Genomic DNA, 21,993 nt, shown 5'->3' with positions numbered 1-21,993 from the left:
TTTATTTTATATGAAAAAACTAACCTTATATTGCACATAAAGGGTAAGTTTTTTTAGATTTATTAAATTGAAAAAGTGTAGATCTGGGTATTCCATCAAAAACATCCGCGTGACGTCACATAGCCTCACATGTTTGCGTCACCCGATCACAATCACACTTTGTTCAAGTAAAAACCAAGAAATAAACAAGTTAAGGCGGCATCGAATTGCGCTTCATTTACATAGCTAAAGTATAATACAATTCAAATACACAAGAGCTTCCGTAATGGGTGATGCAGACCGAGCAATGAATACAAATAGTGAACCCGTTAAGCCACCGGTTGGCCTTCAGGTGATTGCGCCCGAGGATATGGCGTCCATCGAGGAGACAATCACAATTGATCCAGAGTGCTTCGAATTGGATCTGAATCATCGCCGCATTGAAAAGCTGGAAAATTTCGAGCCCCTGACTCAGATACAGCGCTTGTTTCTCCGCTGGAATCTAATCAAGAAAATCGAGAACTTGTCGATGCTGAAGACCCTCGTGGAGCTGGAACTCTACGACAATCAGATAACCAAAGTGGAGAACCTCGAAGAACTAACCAAGCTCGAGATGCTGGACCTCAGCTTCAACCGGCTGACCAAAATCGAGAATCTGGACGCGCTGGTCAATCTGGAGAAGCTTTACTTCGTGGCCAACCGGATCACTGTCATTGAGAATCTCGGCATGCTGACCAGCCTCACCATGCTGGAGCTGGGCGACAACAAGCTCAAGAAAATTCAAAATATAGATACACTAGTCAATCTGCGACAGTTGTTTTTGGGCAAGAACAAAATCGCCAAGATCGAGAACCTGGACACGCTGGTCAATCTGGAGATCCTGAGCCTGCAGGCCAATCGCATCGTTAAGATTGAGAACTTGGAGAAGTTGACCAGCCTGAAGGAGCTGTACATATCCGAAAACGGCATTGAGGTAATCGAGAATCTCGAAGAAAACAAAAATCTGGAAACACTAGATCTTGCCAAGAACAGATTGAAGGCCGTTGGTAACCTGGAGACCTTGGAGAACCTGGAAGAGCTCTGGTTGAATCACAATGGCATCGATGACTGGAAGAATATCGAGCTACTCAAGGGAAACAAGGCTCTTCAGACGATCTACTTGGAGAGCAATCCGCTGGCCAAAGACGTTCGCTATCGTTCCAAATTGCGCGACATTCTGCCACAGCTGCAGAAGATCGATGCTACCATGTGCGTGATGCCGGGCCAATAGGCTCCAAAACATATTTATGTAACCGTTTCAAAGACTCATCCCCCCCATCCAAAATGTTATATCAATTAACCATCAAACCTGGCGTTTAAAAATATACAAAATTACATACACATACATTTACAAGAATTTAATGTTAATTTTCCACATTTGAAAATTTCCCCTGATTCGGTGGGGCCTTAACTGATAACAGACCGCACCTTTGAATTATTTTCTTTGTGCAGTCAGAAAAAAAAAAAACAATTGGCTTATCATGAAATTTGTTGGTGGAATGCTCAACTGAACAAAGAAGTGAGGCATCAAGCTGATTCCTTAGCGTATCGTCAGGTGGTGGTGGGTCATCACACTTGAACGGCGTAATAGTCGGAGGCAGTGACCTGATGCGGGCCGCCATAGAAGTCCAGCACAAAGATATTGCGGATGATCAGCTCGCACAGATAGAAGTTGTGGGCTACAATCGGCGAACGGAGGTAAGTTAGATAAGCAAATCGAATTTATTCTGAAATTCTAATCAATCCACCCACCTTTTATCCAGTTGTTGGCGGACGGATGCCGTTTTATGTATGCGTCCAGCGCTGGCTTGTAGCTGCGATCACTCTTATCGAACTACAGATGGAATACGTTTATTATCTATATACAGCATCTGGATGCACACACACTCACCCTCTGGACTTGACCGCTGATCATTGAGCGGGCACAAGTGGGCTCCATGGGATCCTTGCCGTGATTCTTGCAGTTCAGGGTCTGCTCTTCAGTGAACATCAGTGTCACCTTGTTGTTCTTCTCCCAGTCGGGACCTGTAAAGTCCAGATCGGTAAGCAGGAAGCGTATCTTTCCCGTGGAGTTGCCATTGGCGTCACTGTCATCGATCGATACGATATTGACCATGGGATAGTCCTCCACGATCTTGTTGGTGGAAATGCTGCCCACCGCCGCCCAGTTGGCGCGGTGCACCAATTGCCGGGCGATCTTCGCATGGTCGAGCTCCATTTCACGCTTGTACTCCGCTATAATTCTGGCATCCTCGCTGGCGGAATATCCTTGGGTTTGGCTAAGGGCCAGGCAGGCAAATGCCAAGGCCATCAGCAGAGCGGGGCAGGTGTTCATTGTGGCTAAAGATTGGCGGCGATCTGTAAGTAAAACGGATCACTTTCAAACGCCCACTGTGCGGGATTCAGGAAATATGCAACGCATTTATACGATCATCTGTGGGCAGCCTTCATCTTTGTAATGCATGTTTTACAACTTTCTCAGTGCGTGATTCACTCGATTCATAAAGAACAAAGCGACCGTTCGCTCATCCGCAATTCCCATACGCATTGACCTTTGGCGCCTTTTTACTTTCGATTCCCTACGTACCACTTTGCACGTAGCTTCTACATATGTATGCATGTATATCGCCTACCTTTTCGATCTACAAAATGTTTGTCTCTCCTTTCGGTGGACTGCGGCTGTTGGGATTTGTTTGCAAAATGACTTGCCCTGCCTGCTACTACGCCTTTGTTATCATCACCTGCCCGCCCGAGGTACAAAGACAGCCCACAAAACAGCTGCTTTGAGCTGCTACCTAAGCCTCTGGAAAGGGTATATCTGTCCCAGACCAGACGTCGCTGATTTACTGTACAGGTAAATGGTTACCAGCCGGCTTTGCACAAAGCTATGATCGCATGATACATTTTATTCTATTTCTGCTTCATTAAACTATCAAAAGTTATCTGCGAATATATGCATGGAGCTCATTGGGGGTATCAGGTGGTCGGTACCAGAGGCAGCGGCGATCGACAGGTTGTACGCACGCAGCATTGCCAGGCAAAAATTAGCTGACTGCTATGGAAGGCAGCCCAAACCGGAACAAACTGTTATTTTGAACGCATTGACGGGCTAACAGCTTGGTTTCTTTTATTTTTGCAAATTTTTACTCCATAAATGTATTTGATGTTAGGAATATCATAATATTTGTAGTTGTACATTTCGTTTTCTATTAACTTGACTTGGTTTAACATTTATTGTGGCAAATTGTGATGTTTTGTCCCTTGATTGATAACACAAAGAAAAGTACAGACAAACGTTTGGTATTCCATTCTATGCAAAAGTACTTCTGTAATTATTACAGGGTGCGAATATTGTTTAACATTTATTTGTATTTTGTATTTGTATTTGAATTACTGTTACTGTTACATTTACGTTTTCATTTTTGTACCGTTGGAAATATACGCTTTTGTTTGGTTATTACTCGTATTTGTTGTAATTAAATTACGTTTGCCAGTTTAGTTTACCCTGCCGCATACAGTTTGTTTGAAAAATATATGTAAATACTATGCCTATCTTATCCCATTGAATACTGAGATAAATACATACGAGTATGTGTAGATTTCAAGTGTTACGCTTTCGCCTTCACTTGTCTTTGTCCTTGTCTTTGTTTTTTTGTTTCCTTCTTTTGTTTTGATTTGTTTTTTTTTTTTCAAAAATAGATGTGTAAAAGTACATAGATCATATGATGCGTGTATGTATGCATGTATGTATATGTGTAAATATGTTTGTTTGGATGTACAATAGTTAAAGTTATTTTCGTTGATGGATTGGTTTTACATTTTGTTAAAAGTTTATTGGAGCGTAGCTCAAAAATGTCTTCTTATCTTCTTCTTTCATTGTGTGTGTTTCAGGACATGTAGCTTAAGTCTTACAAAATTATAAATCATCGAGTTTTGTTGGCTTTGAGCGGTTTCAAATGTATGTTGCACCAGTATGAAATGGCAAATCGTCAGATTTCTATGCATCTTTCCCTCAAAGTTGTTCAAAAACAGTATTTGGTCAAGAGGCCTCACAAGCAAGTGTGTCATAAGAGGATATATTGTACATCCACATATCCACAATCAGACCTGCTTATCGGCTTTCTCCTGCCATAACAGGACTTTCTTAGGCAACTTTACGACCGAACATAGTTTGTATGTATTTTGTGCTTTGCCTGCCGTACAGATATCGTTGAATATATTTGGAAATTCAATTTGCACGAGACAAAAATGCGGTTGTATACCACATCCCCATACTTGGATTTTCGGGAGTGTATTGCAAATTCTAAGCAAGGGAATGCTATTTTTGTCTCGTGCAAAGTACAAAATTACTCTCGCCCAGGGTTTTGGTTATGATAACTAAATGCATTGATGCATTTATGGTACTCAAACCTATACTGAAAGGTTGTACAGATATTCAACATTTTTGTTTTTTGCTAGTTTAACACCTTTTAAACACGTATAGGTTTAGTATTAAGTTGTCTGATTAATTTACGTTTAGACTAACATACAAAAAGCTGCGTAGGCTGCCCCAACAGCAAGTCTGCTCGGTCTATATAGTGGATATATCTGTGTGGGTTGATAGCCGAGAACTTGCGTGCTGGCGCCACATATTAAAATAGTTACATACATACATATATGGTTTATTTAAACCTAACCACAAGCATACATACATATACAGTTCAATTAAAGAATATTATAGAGGATATACATATATATGGGTACTAAATACTCCTTCAACTCTTGTCCCCCTTGGGAGGGGGGGGGCTCAAACGAAGCATTTGCATTTCTTTCTTCGCATGATGTGTGTATTATTAATCACAAACAGTACATACGAGTAGTATACTCAAAATACAAGTTGCAGTTCATAGAAATTTTCGGCTACGATTTACATCTATAAACATTAATAATTTCTTATTAATTTTTTAATTTTTAATTTCATTTTGTTTCTTCAACTTTCAAACAATTCCTTGGCGCTTGCGTATTCTGTGTAGTTTTTTTTGTTTTTTTTTTTTTAACATTAAATTTTGCTTTTCTAAGACCAAAGTTCGAACAAAAGGTTTTAAAGCTTTCAATTCACTTTCGATTCGTTTCGTTTCATTATTTCTTTTAGTGTATTTTTTTTTGACTAGCTTGGAAGCATGAGTTAAATTAGAACCTAAAAATGTGTGTGGTGTGGTGTGGGTCCAAGCAGCTTGGGAGCTGTGATCTAGGATGGGTTTAACATAAGGTAAAAGCAAATCGGGGCAGTATTTCAATACGCGGGACATTGGTATAACACGTTAAAGCTATCATTTTGTCGGCCAACGCACTCCAGTAGGTTTTACTCGGGATGCTTGGGTCGGAGGAGAACGTGAACCTGGACGAGGACAGGGACGGGGATCAATCGCACCATTAACGCCGGTCGTTGCCGCCGCCAGCGTCCGGCTTGGGATCACCGGGCGCCTTTTGCACCGCCTGCAGCTCGTACTGATAGTAGCAGTCGCTGCCCACGTAGACGGTGCGCCAGACGCCGTCCACATCTCACATTTGCCGGTAGGGCGAGTGCATCTTGAGCCACTGCAGCACCAAGGACGGACCACCGGCCTGGATTTCGGGCGGAATAGTGCTCAGCGGGCACTTGTCAATATTCAAATACTTGAGGTTTTGACAGAGGGCCAGCTCGAACGGCAACTTCTCCAGACCGGGATTCTGGTTGATATATAGGTTCTCCAGGCCCTCCAACGACCCAATCTCCTCGGGCAAAAACTGCAGGTTGTTCTCGCTGACGGACAAATGGGTCAGGTTGCTCAAGTGCCCAATGCTGCGCGGTAGCATTGTGATCTGGTTGGTCTGCAGTATCAGGCGTTGCAGCTCGTGCAGCAGCCCAATCTCGTGCGGCAGAACCTCAATGCGGTTCTCCTCCAGGTCGAGGATGCGCAGCTTGCGCATATTTCCAATCGTGTTGGGGATCTTCTTGAGCATGTTGTTCGACAGGATGAGTATCTCCAGATTCTGCAGGTTCATGATGTCGTCGGGCAGCTTCTGCAGCGCATTGGTGGCCAGATTCAGCTCCACCATGTTCACCCACGTCCCAATGTCCAGCGGCAGGGCCGTCAGCATGTTCTCCTTCATGTTCAGCTTGGTCAGGCCCTTGGCTCTCGAGAATATCCCGTACGGTATCTTGTCGATGCGGTTGTGCTCCAGATTGATGCTGTACACGTTCGTGAACTGCGCCGGTCCGCCGGTGGGGTAGCTGGTGAACTGATTCCGCGACAGGGTGATGGTAGTGAGGCCGCTCAGGCTCGCGAGCATGCCGTCTGGCAGCTGTGTCATCCCATTGCCCTCCACATTGAACTCGTCCATGCTCTTGCAGTTCTTCAGGGTGGCCGGTACGCTGCTCAGTCGATTGTAGCGCAGTCCCAGCCGCACCAGGGACTTTAGGTTGCCGATGCTGTCGGGTATGTCCAGCAGCTCGTTGTGCTGCAGATCCAGGGCACTCAGGTTCACGCAGTTCCCAATGTCCTCCGGCAGGTGCTCCAAGTGATTGTGCGACACATCGAGCGTGGTCAGATTCACCAACGCCCCGATGGCACTGCCCAGCTCCCTGATCTTGTTCTCGCGCAGACTAAGCATCGTCAGATTGACCAGCTGCCGCAGGTTGTCCGCCACGGCGGTGATGCGATTGAAGCGCAGATACAGCGTGGTGAGGGTACGCAGTCGATAGATGACGGGCGGAATCTCCGCCAGCTTGTTGTGCCGCAGATCGAGCACTTTCAGCTGCTTGCAGTTCTGCAGCGACTCGGGCAGCGAGGTCAGCGAGTTCTCGTTCAGGGCCAGATTCCGCAGGTTCACCAGGCACCCAATCTCGGCGGGCAGCTGGCCAATCTTGTTGCTGTATAAATACAGCTCGGTGAGGTGCACACACTCCTTGACCGTGCTGGGTATCACCGTGATTGAGGATTTGCTCAGGTCCAGTCGCTTGATGCCTGCAGGGAAATCAGGGAGCAATGATTGAGTCTTGAGTTCTTTTTTGGGTGGAAGATGTGGAAGACTTACCCTCGTCCCGGCATCGTTGCAGCGCCTTGATCACGTCCTGGTCCGCCTGGATGGGCTTGCTTTTCTTGGTGGTGGGCTTGGGTTTGTTGGATTCCGGATGCTTGACCGTCACCATTTTGGGACGCGTCTCGGGCGGCATAGTTGCGTTATTTTCGTTGTGTTGCTGGCTGTGTCCGTTGCTGCTGCCCCCGCCGCCGCCGCCGTTGGCTGTGCTGTGACTGTGGCTCGTGTGGAAAACTTCCTCCGGGCCGCCACCACCTCCGTTGCTACCAAAACAGTGAATGGCCTCTGAGGGTCCGTCGTTGCTGCTATTGCCGCCGCCGCCGCCGCCGCTACCTCCTCCTCCTCCTGCTCCTTCTCCCCCTCCTTCAGACGTGCCGCCGTTCCTCTGACCCGTGGATGATAACGATGTGGTCGATGCCGTAGCGCCCGAGGAACACAAGTTCATAATTTTGCCCAGGTTTGCGGTCGGCGGCGACAAAGCGTTGCCCAGAAGTGTGCCAAAGCAACAGCAGCAGCAGCCGCAGCCAGAGGGATTCGTTGCGCTACCCTGTAGCACGGACAGAGAGAGAGAGAGCGAGAGTGAGAGTCAGTAAATGGTAAATGGTGGAAAAGTTGATTACTCGTTTATTGCTGCACTTTATCAATTGTGCGTCAGACGATGCACGGAGCCCCAATCGGGACGTGCGTCATCCCCGCACCACCAGCGCCCCTCCCCTCTCCTAACCAGGTCTTTATTACTTTTGCTTCTGCCGGCGTGTGTGTCCGGCGTCCGGCAGCCAGCGTAGCGCCTTATTAACATTAACAAGTTGACCATAAACCATAAACTTTTCAGAAACTCTACATACACGCAAATCAATAATTAAACATTCCAACAGTGACGTCGAAGTAAAACCGAGTCGATATTCCAACTATTGGATACCCTATACATCTATCCCCTATATATACTGTGGGCACACACACAAAACCATACAAGTCCCATATCTTTAACGTTGTGCCAGAGCTTTGCCGCGATAACGGAACGGAAGAAGCAACAAACACGAAATTCCCGGAGATTAATAAAGAATAAATATCGTATGATCTTTTCTGCAGAAATCTTATAAATTTCAATATGATTTTGAATGTATAAAACGTTTCCTATTTAATTCGGAGACAGGGCAATCGAATTAACTTTCAAATGCAGATAGAAATTTCAGATATCTTAATAAACCTTTGAGGATTTGAAGGACCTGAAACACCCTTTACCCGTTTCGGGTACGTCCAACAGGCGACTTCTACCTAGGAATGTATTACCCCAAAGCGTTTCCAGCAATTTCCACTCCCTCTCCCATATGTATATGCATGCAGGTCTTATAAAACTTTCGAGAGCAGAGCTGTCAATAGCAGCAGCAGGATATGTATATGGGGGAGGAGGCAATGGCATCGCATGGCATTGGGTTGCACGCCCACACCACAGCCGAATACCCCAACACCCACCCGCACGACAAATGGAATGCTCCTGGTGTATTTTGTGGTAAATGTCAAGGTCAGTTCAGTGTGTGGCAGGGCAGTCAGACGATGATTCCTGGAAAGAGCCAATGCCAATGCCAATGCCAGTGTCAGGGCCAGTGTCACCACAGCAGTCAAAGGTTGAAAGTGCACGCATACATTACCATTACCGTTATGTGGTGGCCAAGAAACAAGAAACAAGAGACCACAACTTGGCCCTTCCCCCTCCCGTGCACCACACAGACAAGTCTCATGGGAAACTTGAGCTTAATTATTATGCACAGAAACAGAATTTAAGACACCCTAATCAAATTTCGCAGCATTGTGCACATCCGAACCAATTGAACGGCCGCTCGCTCGCTCAAGTGGAAGACGCCGCCGCGGGGCATCAGAATATCTGGACAAATGCAGTGGAACTTTACGGTAGCTTACGATAAAGCCACCCAGAATGATGGATGCATGGGATGGGGGGTACGCGCGCTGGATGTCAGTCTCTGATTCATGGTAAATTTCCATTTCTTTGATTATTTTTATAGCCGCATTGTACTTGACGCATTGTTGTAGTTTTATTTGTTTTTGTTGTTGCTGTTGTCAGTGTGCCCCATAAATTGTTGCTCTTTTGCAGGCAAACACACAAATTGCGGCACACAAATGCATGCACCAACACACGCACACTCGTATAAATTTAAACAAACACAGCGATACATCATTTAACGTACTAACTTCACTTAATATGCCATCAGTGGAAACTCAATGTTGATCGGACTCTGCTCTGCGCATTTTTTAATTAATTTTTGTTGTTATTTGTTATTATTTAATTTTTTGCACACATTTTTTTGTTGTGACCGCGGAGTTATCGATAAAATACACCGACCCTCAGAAATATACCAAAATATACCGTCTCTTTCTAAAATATACCGTAAATATACTGAAATCTCAAGTTATATTTTACATATTCCTCGTTTTCTTTCTTCCGTCGAATATTACTAGCTATATAAAACATTTAGCCATGCCCACATAATTTTACACGATTAATGAATCAATTTTCTACAAGATTGGATAGTTTTTAATCCTTGCTTTCATTGGATTCTACGTAAAAAAAGGGTTAAACGAAAAAGTTCAACAAAAAAAAGAGTCGCAATGTTGCTGGTATTTGAAGAGGTGATGCGTGTATAGGCCTTTGTACACCTTATTTCGCTAATTTTATATATAGATCAAACGAAATTTATTAAGACCTTTTCTCAAATTGATATTCTTTGGACATAGCCAAGTACATTGTTAGTATCTTGTATATATTTATGGCGATCCTGATACCTACGGAGTCTTGGATGACAAACGTATTCACAATTCTATAACATCCATTTCCCCCAGGGTATGTGTGCTTGGAACTAGCAACATGTTTGAGTATGGAATGAGACTCATTGTTGCAATAGCGAAACTGCGGCGAATCGGGTATTGCCTATATTTCAAGCTATATAGATTTGCCCACTTGGCTTTATCCCATAGATAAATGCATTTTCTACAAGATTGCTTCTTTTAATTACCTTTATGTATGTTATTTTGACCAAAAAACGGGTTTCAAGTAAATGTTGCCGCAACTTTTGTGTATGGAATGCGCAACATTTGTGTATGGAATGAGACTCATTGTTGCTAAAGCGAATTGGGGCGAAATGCGGCGAACTGCGGCGAATTAAAAAAAAACGACCAATTCCTCATATTCTTTGTTCCGTTGAATAATACTATCTATATGGAACATTTAGCCATGCCCACTCAATTTTGTACGATTGATGAATCAATTCTATACATGATTGGCCTATCCGAAATACTTGCATTTATTGGATTTCTATATAACATTGAAAATTAAATTTAATAGGATGAAATTCACAAAATATACCGGCATATATACCTTAAATATACCGTCGACTCAATTTTGACCTTAAAAATACCGAAAAGTATTAATAATTGGCGTCGCAAATGGCAGCTTGTGGGAGTAACTTTGATGGACAAAAAGCTTTTTCAAACGAACACTAACTGAAAAATCGCACGCTGACAGTAGCTGGATGCTACATTAGCTGATTGCGAATTGCAGCACCACAAAGTAGGGTGCATCACTTATGGCGAACTTATTTAAAATTGGCCAGTTTTGTTTGGTAATTGATTCGAAAATCGGATACAATTTTGTGTTCAAGGATGACGCTTCTAGTTAGCTAGTAATGTTCGACGGAATATCAAAACCGAGGAATATGAATAATTCGTCGGTATATTTTGAAAATGAGACCGGATATTAACGAAATATGGTATACAAAGGCCTATACTACGGCTTACAAGCAGAATGTCTGCAAAAACCAGCAACATTGCGACTGTTTTTTTGTTGCACTTTTTTTTTAAACCTTTTTTTAGTCAAAAAACAATTAAGAAAGTAGAAATTGTAGAAAATGTATTCATTAAAGGAATAAAACTATGAGGGCATGACTGAGGGTTTTAGTTGGTCAGCATTATTGTGGAACGACCGACAAGATCGCGTGTGCAGTGGGGAAAGGGGGCCTACTCCTCTTCTGCCAGTATCGGCCCCGCGACTATTCCCGTCGACTGTGAGCTGGCCAACGACAAGCGGATCTGTGTGGTGCCTGCCAGCTTCCTGCTGTTCTCTCGCCAGGAGCACATTGGCCACATCTCGACCGAGTATAGCGAAGGGAACGGAACCACGACGACGAGCGATACCTTTCAAGGTGGCGAAGCGGCGCATCTACTCGATCATTGCGGGAGCCAAGCTCACACTCGATGTACATAACCTCACTGCTGGTGATCAAGGCGACAGGTGGCGAATGCGTGCAAGATCAACAACGGGGACTGTTGGGCCGGGCCTGCCCAGCCCACTACCAGCCAAGGCCAAGGACGTGCCCTGCATCCCCCCCAGCTACGACAGAATATCCCTGCCCCGGTGCCCCGCAACATTGCCGTGCATGCCATGAAGGCGAGGCGTCTGCTCTTTTCGAAAGATGTCGGTAGCTATCAGGCCATTATTTGATCCCGAGACGATGGCAATGAGCGGCTGGCCAATAAGCTAGAAGGAGTCACGGCGCTGGCCCTACAACAACAACAGTCCAATATGATCTACCATGCCTATGGCAAGCAAATCGATGGAAAGAACAAGTAAGCAACCAATATGGGGACCCTCTGGACACATGTGTAATCCCCTGCTCCCTCTCTACAGGAAACTACTACTACAACAGAAAAATGTTAATGGCACCTGATCATATGCAAGAGCATGCTTTAAACGAAGTAAACTTATTTAAATGAATTATATTTTGTTTTCCCTTTCCCTTTCAAACAACAACAGCTATGCCGTCAAATGTATGCTACACAAAATGAGACTGCATACACACAAAATACACGCACACACACACACACAGAAGCAAATGCATACTAATACTGAGACACCACGCACACACATACACCTACATCAACACGGGATTGTTATACATAATTTATGATGCGCAATTTGCCAACATTGCAATGCAGAAAAGGAAACGAAAAGGAAAGGGGTTTTCCGCTCGAAAAGCAACAAATGACAGACAACGGGGAGTAACAAATACCAACCTGCAAGTAAATCGCCACGCGAGTAAAAGTTTTCAGCGCGTCCTTGCGAGCCCCGTTCACTGGAATTCACTTTTTTCTGCGCCTTTTCCTGCCCGAACACACTTTCGCTTGACCCTCGTTCTCCTCCTCTGGCTGCGGGACTTCTGTGTCTGCTGCGACCGTTTTTTGTTTCGTTTTTTCCACACTTGATTTTCACACTTTATTTTCCGAAGAGGACGTTGGTTTATGGCTTAATGTGGAGACGGGAATGAACTGGATGAGCGGAATGTAAAACAGTTTAACTTAATCCGGAGAAAGTGACTTAAAGCTTTGCAGAAAAAACTAAATAAAAACTGGCGATTTTCCTTCTCGGAGGTGATGTGACGCGCTTTCAGAGTTGAGGTTCGCCAGAGAGTTGCGAAGGATATATACATATATCATCCTTCTCGAACTTTATACAAATACAAAACATCCAAAATGCAGTCCACACACGTTCCACACTCACGTCTGCGCACTGCGCAGTCTTCAGGGGTGACAATTACATGTAAAAATCATGTAGAACTGACAACGACAGTAGAATTGACATAGCCGCCATTAACTCGTGAAATTTTTGAATTTATAAATCCCATACTCAAAGAATATAAGGATGTGGAAGGAAGCCTTCTTGTTTTAAATATTTCACATTGTTTTTTATATTTTTTAGCTTTTGACCGTCAAAAAGAATTTTTACTGTCGGATACAAGCCAAAACAATGCTCTTGTCAATTGGCGCGAATAAATGTTAATGAATTACAGACTCTAGTGTCCATCTATGAATAAGTGCTGCAAATAGAACAACTGGAAAATTCGTCATGTCGGAACTGCTACGTGAGACGGTTATTTTTGAATTTATTATCCAGAAGTTTCGCAAGAATTGTGGAAAAGAAACCACCAAAGATGGAGTGTGCTCTCGCACAACTGTTCACCGAAGAGATTTTGAAAGCCATCAAATCATCGAATTAATGTTTCATCCACCCCGAAGCCATGTCTTGACTCTTGACTGCTTACCAATATTAGGTCGGGGGACCAACAATATAGTTATGAATGTTATGTTTTGAGAGGATCCTGAAACGATTCGTTAAAAAATACATACATACATATAGCCTAATAATATTTTAATTATTACAGTAACAATTTGTATAACATTTCAGAAACTTATTTCTCGAGCACGGTGCCCAACAGAGTATTCAGCTCATCGTGGGTTATGATCTCGCAGGCCCGTTCCGATAAGATGCGGTAGTCTGGAGTGTAGGATTCAGTTGAATATTGAATGGGAATCGCAGGATCATTGGATCACGATCTTCTTACCCTTCTGGTACTTGCAGTTGTACATCCTCATGACACATTGGCTGGCGAAGGTGCGCAGGCATCCGTCCAGGGCGTTCAGAGCGCATACGACACGGTACTTCATGGGGCAAACATCGTGGCACTTTTTCTGACCTGCACATAGAATGTGGAATATTCCTTGTGAATTTTGCATTAGTTTCGATTTTTGACGCACCTGTCAAGGCAAACAGTGGGCCCACGCCGATCCCGGCCAGAAATGCACAAATGACGAGAATTTTGTTGCCAAAGGCAATTTTTGGCATTTTAACTGTAGACCTTTTACTCTGTCTGTAATTTTGGAAATGTGAAGGTCGAGACGAAACAGTTTCTGTACTGCCAGAAAATGGTTTTATATATTTCATCTGTCAATTGTGTCAATATTTGTACAATTTTATAAAAATATTCATATCTGTTATTGCGCTCATCTGTCGGTGCCCTTATGCTGCTGACCTTCTCCTGCTACCAGCTGGTATTTCCCCCTAGCGACCACATGCATCCGAGTCTCTCGTGCACCGACCTGTCGACGTCTTCCTCCAAACTAATGAAATAATATAGGAATTTCAGTAGGAATGCTCTCGACTCGCACTCACCTTCTCGCTTCTCACAGCCATGCCTATCCATGGCGCAAGGATTCCTGAAGGTGCACTCGATTTCACTCCCATTTCGCACCGTTCTGCCGCAGAGGTACTCGATGCGTCTGTTGCACGGCAGGTTGCATTCCTGGGCAGTCACCAAAGCCATCAGGGCTAATATCAGTGCCAATATCATGATCAGCTTCATCGTGGGGTAGAGGCCCTCCAACTGCCACGCGCAGTGCACGAGCTATAGATTTTTATATGACCAGATTTGGGACATTCAACGAACTCGTTTCGAAAACCGCATTGTCAATCTCGGACAATGAGTTCGCTTTGTTGTTGGTATTCCACATGCATGTGTCCATAATGTTTACAATATTAGTTCATTCATAAGAAAATTATGGGCATATATGGGGCATAGTATAATGCGTGCCTTCTGGGAAACTTCGTGCAATTATTGCATTTAGAACATTTTCGGATATGCCATCGGATGACAAAAACATTAAGCAACTACCGTTAAGAAATAATCCCTCAGTTCTGTACCTGGTACAGGCAGCAGAGATGGTCTCATCTTGTCCTTGACCATGGATGGGCAGCTGGCCTCTTGGAAAAGCGTCTTGATCCGCGACATCAAATCTGTTACATATTCAGCGTCCGATGGGTCGTACAGCAATTATGTAAGTTCCCATTTGCCTATTTTCGGCGCACACTATAATGTCGCTTGTGGAATAAGTAATAATTCTGCGAGCAGAATATTCTGCTCTTAAGGGAGTTCTAGGCACACCCACCATATAGCTGTTCCACTCATATCTTTTTAATTATGGTTTTATCTTTATTATTATACTCAAGCCCACAAATACTCCTACACAAAAATAATAGTTTCCGATAAGGCGGAAAGGACCCCGTTTGATGAAATTGGATGGTTTCCTACCATTACCATGCTCCGCCATTACACCACATGACACGCAGGGATGTAGAATGGAATAAGTTAAATCATTCATATTTATATATAGAAATGTATTTCTTGTCATACATTGAACAGTTCGAAGTTTCTTTGTCGACATTTTACATGAATTTCCAATGATTTGAATCCATTGTATTATTTAGGGACAGGCTCCAATGGTTGGTTCATCAACATATGCTGTGAGTGTATACAATATTATTTGAAATAGTTTAAATATTGATACAAAATGGCTCAGGCTACATATAAAGAAATGCATCAACAAAATAAATCAATCAAAGAAAAAGAAAACAAAAATGTATCGACTGCAAAAATTCGATTGAGGTGTCGACCCAAGCTGTTGAGACGATCCCCGTCAATATCTGGAATCTGATGTTATCTCGCTTCATCGCTACAGGCCACCAGAGAACCAATAGATCACGAAGAAGAAGTCGTAGAAACCCACATCAGCGGGTCAGCAAAGAAGCGGAATAGCAGCAGATTCCAGATCCTGTAGAGTTTTAAAAATAATGAATATTCAAGACTTCTTTCTGCATATCATTTTTATACCCTGCATTTTAAACGATCTCCAGTTTGAAAACATATCACAATTAGGATTGGTCGTTAACATTTTGGCATACGTACCCACAGCATTCTCGCAGGCATATTGATTCAGCATACAACGATTTCCGAAGGACAAATACCTTTTCCTGTTGACTCCGTCGCCGTCGATGTAGGGGAACCTGCCACAGACAGCCGGACCCTCACGCGTACAACGCTTCGGACAGTACTCCTTACACTTTTCCTGGGATGTGGCAATCATTGCTAAGGGAGAGACGTGAAGTTCTTCATTCAACAGATGGTGATGGTGGACTCACGTGGCAAGCATTGGTTTGCTCTCATGCAGTTCTCGTGTGCAAAAATACAGCCGTTCTGAAAGACGCGACAGACGCAATTTACAACTGCCCAGACCAGATCCTTGTAGTAGGGCGAGCATTTGGCAGTAAAAATACAACTGTTCGAGCAGTCCCTTTCCTGGGCGTTACCAAGTGGGAGGCCGACCCCCAGCAGAGCGATGAGAAAAAAAAACTTGAAGATACTATTCATACTGGAGATGGGGCCGACGAAAAGCAACTGAGGATTCTCCCGCATCCATGCTACCATATATAGAAATGAACTTCAGATAATCAAACTTTGTAACCAGCATCAGAAATGCTGTGTAAATAGCTGATATACTCGCAACAGCTGCTTTGCTGTGTTTTTTAAACATAAATTGTGGGAAGATATTATTGTAAAAATATAAAAAGTCAGCTTATCAACTTCCATAGCAAAAAGAACATATTTTTTTAAATTGTATATCATTCAGAAGCTCTACAATTTGTAGAGTATAAGCGTTATTTTTTGCAAGTGTCTCAAACCGTCGCCTATATGTGTTCTCTGGTGCATATCTTTCCCGAGTGCATCTCCCACCTTGTTTACTCGGTATGAGAGACACCGTACAACCGGCATATGTACGTACATTTAAATAATAAAAGTAATACATTTTAAATATGCATAATTTATATTGATTTCTGTCTACATCACATTTTACTGGCAATACTTCGTTTCAGATAATTTGTTTACATTTTGTTTACGTTGAGCATGTTTTTAGGGACAGCTTACAACGGATGGTTCTCCTATATAAGCTGTAATTGGAAAATAACAAACTTTATGAGCTTAAGGTAGATATAATAGAGCACAAAGACTTCAGACTATAAAATCTTCTGACCTTTTGCCATGATCGTTTTAAGTTATGAGCTTTGTTAAACAATACTGATCTTTAAATGTTAGAGATTGAAATGGCTATATAAAATAATATATGGACATGAATTGAGTTTGATTTAAAGCTTTCTCGGAGATACTGACCTATACCATTCCGGTAGGCATAATGATCCAACAGACAACGGTTTCGGAAGCTCATAGAGCGATCCCGGTTGACACCGTTAACGTCGATATATGCAAACCAGCCACACACCCTTTCACCAGCCAGGGGACAGCGCTGAGGACAATACTCCTTACAGTTTTCCGGTGATGTGGCGACCATGGCTGGGTACGAATGAAAAATATGTGCTTAATTCAGAGGTGAGTATGAACGGTTGCTAAACGTACGCCTCAGGCATTGATTGGCCCTCTGACAGTTGGCTGATCCAAAGAAACATCCGTTCTGAAAGACGCGACAAACACCGCCCACGACGGCCCAGAACAGATCCTTATGGTAGGGGTTACAACGTGCCTGTAAGGTACAGGCACCAGAGCAATCCCTTGTCTGGCCGGAACTCAGCTGCAGGAAACCTCCCAATATGGCGATGAGAAACGACAGCTTGTAGATATCCATGAAGACAGTGAACTGAGTGATTTCCCGAATGGATGAGTCCATATTTATATAGCAATAATCTTTAGATCCAGAAAAAGTATTTCTGTTTAAACAGCTGCTATACTGATGGCAATATTTGTTCTTTGCTTAACCGAAAGGTTATTACCAAAAATTAGGAAAATACATAGCAAGATATTATTGAAGTTTATTCTTCTTCTTATTCTTTTGAGAGCGACATTTGATTAGGGACAGGGTCCAAGGGTTGGATCATATGCATAGGCTAAAAATAAAAAAAAAATTGTAGCTGATAGCGGATAGAAAAATCTATGAAGTGTACAAACCGATATCATTCTGGCAGGAATATTGATCCAGCAGACAGCGATTGGGGAAGCTAATGTAACGATCACAGTTTACCCCCATGTTATTGATGTACGGGAACCAGCCGCAAACTTCTTGACCATCACTCGGACAACGCCTGGGACAATACTCCTTACACTTATCCGGTGAGGTGGCATTCATTCCTAATGGGAGATCTTGTATACTCCATACAAATTGGGGAAACGCAGAACTTACGTGTGAGGCATTGATTGGCCCTCGTGCAGTTTTCGTTTCCAAAGATACAACCGTTCTGGTAGACGCGGCAAACGCCATCCACAACCGCCCACACCAGCTCTTTGTAGTAGGGCGAGCATCGAGAAAACACATTGCAAGTCCTGGCACAGGCCCTGGTTTGGGCGGCACTCAGATGTAGTAATCCACCCAGCAGGACGAGGAGAAACGGCAGCCTGCAGATACCCATGCTGCTAATTATGATGATAGCAGAGAACTGAGACTTCTTCGGTGTAGAATCCCATAATATATAAAAATAATCTTCAGACCCATGTATAATGAAACTCACAGAAATTCTGTGTAAACAGCTGCGAATACTTGTTTTGTTTATTATGCTCTCTATTTAAGTGAAATGAATTAATATTTAGGAAATATATAGGTATGTAATTATCGGAAAGAATTGTTCAAATAATTATAGAAACTTAAACCTTAATGAACTGACTTGCGACCACGAATGAATTGGAATTCTATCTAAATAATTTGTGAACCTTAACTTGATTTCTCGATCAAATGGCCATGGTGTTGAGGGGGCAGGGTCCCAGGGTTGGTTCACCTACATAGGCTGTAAATTAGAAAATGTTTCAAGTTAGTCAAGACTTTACTTGGAATTAATATTGATACTAAAATAGACAAACCCTGAGAATTTTGGCAGGCATATTGATCCAACAGACAACGATTGGGGTAGGACATGTATCGACCGGCGCTGTCGCTATAGGGAAACCATCCGCAAACTTGTACACCCGCACGAGGGCAGCGTTTCTGGCAAAACTCCTTGCACTTCGCCTGAGAGGTGGCAACCAAAGCTATGGAATGACAAATTAGTTATGGACAAAGTAGAGATCTGAACTAGAATTAGTTACGTGGCAGGCATTGATTGGCCCTCGAGCAGTTCTCGTTTCCAAAGATGCAGCCATTTTGATAGACACGACATGCACCATTCACAACTGTCCAGACAAGATCCTTGAAGTACGGCGAGCATCGTACATTGGAAATACAAGTGCCGGAGCAGTCCCTGGTCTGGGCGAGAGTCAGTTGGATAACTCCCCCCAGCAAAGCGATGAGAAAAGACAGCTTGTAGACTTCCATACTGATGTTGGCAGATGATTGAGCGTTTGTGAGTCTTCATTTGCACATATATAGCTGAGAATCTTTAGTTCCTCGTGATCAGCAACAGAATTGTTGTGTGAACAGCTGCGGGAATACTTTGTTCTCTCTTCATTATGCCACCTGTTGAAATGAAAATAATTAAAAATTTAAAAAGAAACTCATCAAATATATCACTTAACTGGCGACAGCGATTGTGAGGCGTCCAAACACGATCTTTGGTGCATCTTACTCGATATATAGACAGCAGAGTGCGTTTGAATCGATTTATTCTCGTGAGATTTGAGCTGTGAACGAGACAAGCCGATAGCAGAACAATGATGCAACACAACCAAATTAAACAAGCTTTCATCTTGCTTTATGCAGCTAGAAAGCTAAAGAGATTCGCAAATGAAACAGCCACTTCCAACCATAATAATTCCCATTCCCCGCCTGAAAATTTCAATTTTCCATCGACTTAAGCCAGTTCGAAATAGTAGTAGGCTTAGTCACTTGTCGGTTACAACAAAAATCTAGAGGAGCTGCAAAAAGATAGTCTTCGTGGCGTGCGTTTCATACGATTGAAATTTTGAAAGTCATTGTTACGGATAATTTCCTGGCATTTATTTCATTTCGAAAGTAAAATCAACGCACGCTCATGTTTTTGTGTTTATTTGGATTTTTGATTGACTTTGTCTTTTAAAGGTGTATCAATTTGGACCAAAAAAGCAGCAACAAAATGTTCAAACTCCTCAAGTAATAAATCTCCGGGACTGTCAGCTCAACGACACCGTGTGAGTGCCAGTGTGCGTATCTGGTTGACCAACTTCAACGCCCACCCGTCGGTCTGGTCTGGTCTGGCTATGGCCCGGCCTGGTCCGCCTGCTCCGGCCTGCTCTGACGGGGCTGACATGACAAGCGTCTCGAAGCCAAGTGAATGTAAGCCGCTAGTGCTAGGATTATTTACATTTATTTTGAAACTCTTTTAATAAAGTGCGTCTCCAATCACCGAGCAATCCTCAGGACTCCAAAATTACGCTTGTCCTTTAGGCCGTTCTTAAAGGCCACTTTTACTTGTTTGTTTGTCTTCGGGTTGAAAAGGAGGTAAACAGTTTGATGGCATCTCTTTTCTCCCGGTTTCTTGGGCACCACATAATATATTTTTTTCTTAGTCGAAATGACTTTCTTTTTCTTCATTTTTTCTCGTTCATTTGGTTCCTTTGGTTCTTTTCGATTATTCCCTGGCTGAACTGATGTAGCGGGCTTTTTCAAATATTCGATGTATACTTTGTGAACCTCAGATGGATGATGATGGACAGTCATACCCGATGGCCGCATAAAGACATGCTCTTTAACGATCCATTGGCTGAATGTCTGTTGTATGAGCCAATATAGCATCCACACCCACACAGCCGGCATGACCAACTTTCAATTGCAACTGGATTGATCTGTCGGGGAGGGAGTTCAAGTCGTTGACGAAACGAATCGGTTTGTAGCATGAAATGATCGCTGTGAATTGAAAATCAAACATATAATTGTTAAACTGAACAGCACGTTTTCTGGCCAGACTCCGACCATTTAAGGCGATCCATGCCTAGCGCCAGGGAATTGTAATGCCTGAAGGTTAAAACTCTTAACCAGTTCAAAAGTATGAATGGCCCGAGTTGGCTGGGTGTGGAATGGGTCTGGCTCTGGTGTGTGATAAGGGGGAGGGAACTTTGTAGTCTCTCAATAACAAAACCGATTGATTGACAATCTCCAAAAAGCACTTGAACTGCAATTAAAATTGAGCTAAGTAAAAGCGTATGTAATTTATAAATTTAAATTAACTTTTAACAGCTGTTTCCGAGTGCATTGATCTGTTGACAATTATAGCTCATCCCACTGAGGCTGCCCTATAAAAGAGCGTCTGACAGCCCGTGATCATCCAGAATATCTCCCTCATCATTACAGCAATGAAGTCGTTTTTTCTGCTCCTTGGACTACTCCTGACCTGTGGCCAGTTTGAAGTTCAATCAGCGGATCTCTGTCCCACCGTCTGCCCGACAATCTACAATCCAGTCTGCGGAGAGACCCGAATAAATGGTCGACTGGTGCGCTGCCAGTTCAGCAATAGCTGCGTCATGGGAGTCAGCGGTTGTGTCAATCGTCTGAGTAAGTTACAGATACCTTTATTCAAATTATTATATAAGCCAATACGAATTAATATTCATCTGTACGCAGACTGGTGTGCCACGGACTTGAGAAATTGCAGAGTGAATCCAGATATTTGCAAAAGATTGGGAGGAACAGGCCCAACTGTGACGTGAGTTTGCTCTGCAAATATTGTCGTCTTGGCAGAATAAAAGTTGGTTTTTTTTGTTTGTGCCAAAATACAACTGATGTCAGCAAATTTTTGACGTCTTCTCGGTGTAGGGTACTCGTATACGCAAAACTTAAAACTTAAGAGAGAAATGCGTTGAAAATAAAAACTTAATGAAAAGAAAAATGGCAAGATATTAATCTACTCGTATGTACATATACGAGGGAAGGATCAAGTTTCAATTAAAGATTTTTTATATCAATTTGAATTTCAAATTAAAAAAAAAGAAAATGAATTTTCTTATATTAAGATAGATAATATATAATATAGATAATATTTTCCATCTACTTTTAACTGACATTGTTGGGTATTTAATAGACTCATTTCCATCTGAAACCTAATTTTTGCAATTCAAATATTTAAAGACGAAGATTGTGTGTGCCATGATCTATTTTTAGGATTAATTGTCTTTTATATGATCACTCTTAGACTCGTTGCTATTTACTTTTTCTCTCACGCTGGTAGGTGGGAAATTCCTACTCTTCAGCAGCTGTTTCCCAGTGACCTTGGCTGACAGTCTCAATTTTAGACAAAGCCAGCGACTATAAAACCAAATCGGATAGAAT

The 21,993-nt window shown here is 42.9% G+C and overlaps 10 protein-coding genes and 3 long non-coding RNA genes across 15 annotated transcripts; 4 read left to right on the top strand and 9 right to left on the bottom strand.

Annotated features, from left to right (window-relative positions):
• The first annotated feature begins 146 nt into the window (after positions 1-146).
• On the top strand, positions 147-1,365 carry sds22 (protein phosphatase 1 regulatory subunit sds22). Its single transcript, XM_001358297.4, has one exon. The coding sequence runs from the start codon at positions 266-268 to the stop codon at positions 1,247-1,249; it is 984 nt and encodes a 327-aa protein (XP_001358334.3). The 5' UTR covers positions 147-265; the 3' UTR covers positions 1,250-1,365.
• On the bottom strand, positions 1,362-2,797 carry CREG (Cellular Repressor of E1A-stimulated Genes). Its single transcript, XM_015181604.2, has 4 exons — positions 2,652-2,797; positions 1,910-2,376; positions 1,771-1,852; positions 1,362-1,697 (listed from the first exon to the last, which is right to left on the bottom strand). Exons 2-4 carry the CDS (start codon positions 2,351-2,353, stop codon positions 1,588-1,590), a joined length of 636 nt encoding a protein of 211 aa, XP_015037090.2. The 5' UTR covers positions 2,354-2,376; positions 2,652-2,797; the 3' UTR covers positions 1,362-1,587.
• LOC26533809 (uncharacterized) lies at positions 2,752-3,593 on the top strand. The gene is made up of 2 exons (XR_001451653.2): positions 2,752-2,872; positions 2,958-3,593. It is a non-coding gene; the product is annotated as an uncharacterized lncRNA (long non-coding RNA).
• An 872-nt stretch (positions 3,594-4,465) lies between these two features.
• Sur-8 (leucine-rich repeat protein shoc-2) lies at positions 4,466-7,624 on the bottom strand. Its single transcript, XM_033376728.1, has 2 exons — positions 7,075-7,624; positions 4,466-7,004 (listed from the first exon to the last, which is right to left on the bottom strand). Exons 1-2 carry the CDS (start codon positions 7,520-7,522, stop codon positions 5,560-5,562), a joined length of 1,893 nt encoding a protein of 630 aa, XP_033232619.1. The 5' UTR covers positions 7,523-7,624; the 3' UTR covers positions 4,466-5,559.
• Positions 7,625-13,273: 5,649 nt separating this feature from the next.
• On the bottom strand, positions 13,274-13,841 carry LOC6897104 (uncharacterized). The gene is made up of 3 exons (XM_033376723.1): positions 13,681-13,841; positions 13,488-13,619; positions 13,274-13,420 (listed from the first exon to the last, which is right to left on the bottom strand). The coding sequence occupies exons 1-3, from the start codon at positions 13,766-13,768 to the stop codon at positions 13,335-13,337; spliced, it is 306 nt and encodes a 101-aa protein (XP_033232614.1). The 5' UTR covers positions 13,769-13,841; the 3' UTR covers positions 13,274-13,334.
• Positions 13,681-14,407, bottom strand: LOC26532915 (uncharacterized). 2 transcript variants are annotated; one of them, XM_033376724.1, is made up of 3 exons: positions 14,096-14,407; positions 13,956-14,043; positions 13,681-13,867 (listed from the first exon to the last, which is right to left on the bottom strand). In XM_033376724.1, exons 1-2 carry the CDS (start codon positions 14,283-14,285, stop codon positions 13,985-13,987), a joined length of 249 nt encoding a protein of 82 aa, XP_033232615.1. In that variant the 5' UTR covers positions 14,286-14,407; the 3' UTR covers positions 13,681-13,867; positions 13,956-13,984. The 2 variants fall into 2 exon arrangements, with proteins under 2 accessions (XP_033232615.1, XP_015037088.2); XM_015181602.2 differs by having other exon boundaries at positions 13,681-14,043; positions 14,096-14,406.
• Positions 14,408-15,115: 708 nt separating this feature from the next.
• LOC6897103 (salivary glue protein Sgs-5-like) lies at positions 15,116-16,187 on the bottom strand. The gene is made up of 3 exons (XM_033376747.1): positions 15,899-16,187; positions 15,666-15,845; positions 15,116-15,221 (listed from the first exon to the last, which is right to left on the bottom strand). Exons 1-3 carry the CDS (start codon positions 16,182-16,184, stop codon positions 15,184-15,186), a joined length of 504 nt encoding a protein of 167 aa, XP_033232638.1. The 5' UTR covers positions 16,185-16,187; the 3' UTR covers positions 15,116-15,183.
• A 375-nt stretch (positions 16,188-16,562) lies between these two features.
• LOC13036328 (uncharacterized) lies at positions 16,563-17,472 on the bottom strand. Of its 2 annotated transcripts, XR_004468461.1 has the most exons (4): positions 17,169-17,472; positions 16,926-17,105; positions 16,789-16,862; positions 16,563-16,705 (listed from the first exon to the last, which is right to left on the bottom strand). XR_004468461.1 is itself a non-coding variant. In XM_003736388.3 (3 exons), exons 1-3 carry the CDS (start codon positions 17,434-17,436, stop codon positions 16,668-16,670), a joined length of 486 nt encoding a protein of 161 aa, XP_003736436.3. In that variant the 5' UTR covers positions 17,437-17,472; the 3' UTR covers positions 16,563-16,667. The 2 variants fall into 2 exon arrangements, 1 of the variants encoding a protein (XP_003736436.3); XM_003736388.3 differs by lacking the exon at positions 16,789-16,862.
• A 73-nt stretch (positions 17,473-17,545) lies between these two features.
• LOC6897102 (salivary glue protein Sgs-5-like) lies at positions 17,546-18,211 on the bottom strand. The gene is made up of 3 exons (XM_002137250.2): positions 17,947-18,211; positions 17,715-17,894; positions 17,546-17,653 (listed from the first exon to the last, which is right to left on the bottom strand). The coding sequence occupies exons 1-3, from the start codon at positions 18,170-18,172 to the stop codon at positions 17,616-17,618; spliced, it is 444 nt and encodes a 147-aa protein (XP_002137286.2). The 5' UTR covers positions 18,173-18,211; the 3' UTR covers positions 17,546-17,615.
• A 134-nt stretch (positions 18,212-18,345) lies between these two features.
• On the bottom strand, positions 18,346-19,209 carry LOC6897101 (salivary glue protein Sgs-5-like). Its single transcript, XM_033376416.1, has 3 exons — positions 18,843-19,209; positions 18,618-18,785; positions 18,346-18,544 (listed from the first exon to the last, which is right to left on the bottom strand). Exons 1-3 carry the CDS (start codon positions 19,066-19,068, stop codon positions 18,489-18,491), a joined length of 450 nt encoding a protein of 149 aa, XP_033232307.1. The 5' UTR covers positions 19,069-19,209; the 3' UTR covers positions 18,346-18,488.
• Positions 19,210-19,258: 49 nt separating this feature from the next.
• On the top strand, positions 19,259-20,090 carry LOC117183232 (uncharacterized). Its single transcript, XR_004468361.1, has 2 exons — positions 19,259-19,704; positions 19,771-20,090. It is a non-coding gene; the product is annotated as an uncharacterized lncRNA (long non-coding RNA).
• Positions 20,091-20,196: 106 nt separating this feature from the next.
• Positions 20,197-20,849, bottom strand: LOC26533078 (uncharacterized). Its single transcript, XR_004468362.1, has 2 exons — positions 20,641-20,849; positions 20,197-20,574 (listed from the first exon to the last, which is right to left on the bottom strand). It is a non-coding gene; the product is annotated as an uncharacterized lncRNA (long non-coding RNA).
• Positions 20,850-20,987: 138 nt separating this feature from the next.
• LOC26533184 (vasotab) lies at positions 20,988-21,507 on the top strand. Its single transcript, XM_033376417.1, has 2 exons — positions 20,988-21,219; positions 21,289-21,507. The coding sequence occupies exons 1-2, from the start codon at positions 21,021-21,023 to the stop codon at positions 21,372-21,374; spliced, it is 285 nt and encodes a 94-aa protein (XP_033232308.1). The 5' UTR covers positions 20,988-21,020; the 3' UTR covers positions 21,375-21,507.
• The last annotated feature ends 486 nt before the right edge of the window (positions 21,508-21,993 follow it).

This window comes from Drosophila pseudoobscura, chromosome 2, assembly GCF_009870125.1.
Source record: "Drosophila pseudoobscura strain MV-25-SWS-2005 chromosome 2, UCI_Dpse_MV25, whole genome shotgun sequence".
NCBI lineage: Eukaryota > Metazoa > Arthropoda > Insecta > Diptera > Drosophilidae > Drosophila > Drosophila pseudoobscura.
The sequence above is the reverse complement of the archived record's forward strand: the minus strand, read 5'-3'. Positions and strand labels throughout refer to the sequence as shown.

Bases quoted from the DNA above. Each gene is read 5' to 3' on its own strand.
- sds22 (XM_001358297.4), top strand. From the start codon at position 266: ATGGGTGATGCAGACCGAGCAATGAATACAAATAGTGAACCCGTTAAG.
- CREG (XM_015181604.2), bottom strand. From the start codon at position 2,353: ATGAACACCTGCCCCGCTCTGCTGATGGCCTTGGCATTTGCCTGCCTG. The intron at 1,853-1,909 runs GTGAGTGTGTGT...TTCCATCTGTAG, and splicing joins TCAGCGGTCAAGTCCAGAGG to TTCGATAAGAGTGATCGCAG. The intron at 1,698-1,770 runs GTGGGTGGATTG...CGCCGATTGTAG, and splicing joins CGCCAACAACTGGATAAAAG to CCCACAACTTCTATCTGTGC.
- Sur-8 (XM_033376728.1), bottom strand. From the start codon at position 7,522: ATGAACTTGTGTTCCTCGGGCGCTACGGCATCGACCACATCGTTATCA. The intron at 7,005-7,074 runs GTAAGTCTTCCA...ATTTCCCTGCAG, and splicing joins GCAACGATGCCGGGACGAGG to GCATCAAGCGACTGGACCTG.
- LOC6897104 (XM_033376723.1), bottom strand. From the start codon at position 13,768: ATGCCAAAAATTGCCTTTGGCAACAAAATTCTCGTCATTTGTGCATTT. The intron at 13,620-13,680 runs GTGCGTCAAAAA...TTCTATGTGCAG, and splicing joins CCCACTGTTTGCCTTGACAG to GTCAGAAAAAGTGCCACGAT. The intron at 13,421-13,487 runs GTAAGAAGATCG...CCTACACTCCAG, and splicing joins CAACTGCAAGTACCAGAAGG to ACTACCGCATCTTATCGGAA.
- LOC26532915 (XM_033376724.1), bottom strand. From the start codon at position 14,285: ATGAAGCTGATCATGATATTGGCACTGATATTAGCCCTGATGGCTTTG. The intron at 14,044-14,095 runs GTGAGTGCGAGT...TTATTTCATTAG, and splicing joins TGGCTGTGAGAAGCGAGAAG to TTTGGAGGAAGACGTCGACA.
- LOC6897103 (XM_033376747.1), bottom strand. From the start codon at position 16,184: ATGGTAGCATGGATGCGGGAGAATCCTCAGTTGCTTTTCGTCGGCCCC. The intron at 15,846-15,898 runs GTGAGTCCACCA...TCTCTCCCTTAG, and splicing joins AGCAAACCAATGCTTGCCAC to CAATGATTGCCACATCCCAG. The intron at 15,222-15,665 runs GTACGTATGCCA...ATACACTCACAG, and splicing joins TGCCTGCGAGAATGCTGTGG to CATATGTTGATGAACCAACC.
- LOC13036328 (XM_003736388.3), bottom strand. From the start codon at position 17,436: ATGGACTCATCCATTCGGGAAATCACTCAGTTCACTGTCTTCATGGAT. The intron at 17,106-17,168 runs GTACGTTTAGCA...ATTCGTACCCAG, and splicing joins GGCCAATCAATGCCTGAGGC to CCATGGTCGCCACATCACCG. The intron at 16,706-16,925 runs GTCAGTATCTCC...TTCCAATTACAG, and splicing joins TGCCTACCGGAATGGTATAG to CTTATATAGGAGAACCATCC.
- LOC6897102 (XM_002137250.2), bottom strand. From the start codon at position 18,172: ATGGGTATCTGCAGGCTGCCGTTTCTCCTCGTCCTGCTGGGTGGATTA. The intron at 17,895-17,946 runs GTAAGTTCTGCG...ATCTCCCATTAG, and splicing joins GGCCAATCAATGCCTCACAC to GAATGAATGCCACCTCACCG. The intron at 17,654-17,714 runs GTTTGTACACTT...TTTTATTTTTAG, and splicing joins TTCCTGCCAGAATGATATCG to CCTATGCATATGATCCAACC.
- LOC6897101 (XM_033376416.1), bottom strand. From the start codon at position 19,068: ATGGAAGTCTACAAGCTGTCTTTTCTCATCGCTTTGCTGGGGGGAGTT. The intron at 18,786-18,842 runs GTAACTAATTCT...GTCATTCCATAG, and splicing joins GGCCAATCAATGCCTGCCAC to CTTTGGTTGCCACCTCTCAG. The intron at 18,545-18,617 runs GTTTGTCTATTT...TCTAATTTACAG, and splicing joins TGCCTGCCAAAATTCTCAGG to CCTATGTAGGTGAACCAACC.
- LOC26533184 (XM_033376417.1), top strand. From the start codon at position 21,021: ATGAAGTCGTTTTTTCTGCTCCTTGGACTACTCCTGACCTGTGGCCAG. The intron at 21,220-21,288 runs GTAAGTTACAGA...ATCTGTACGCAG, and splicing joins CGGTTGTGTCAATCGTCTGA to ACTGGTGTGCCACGGACTTG.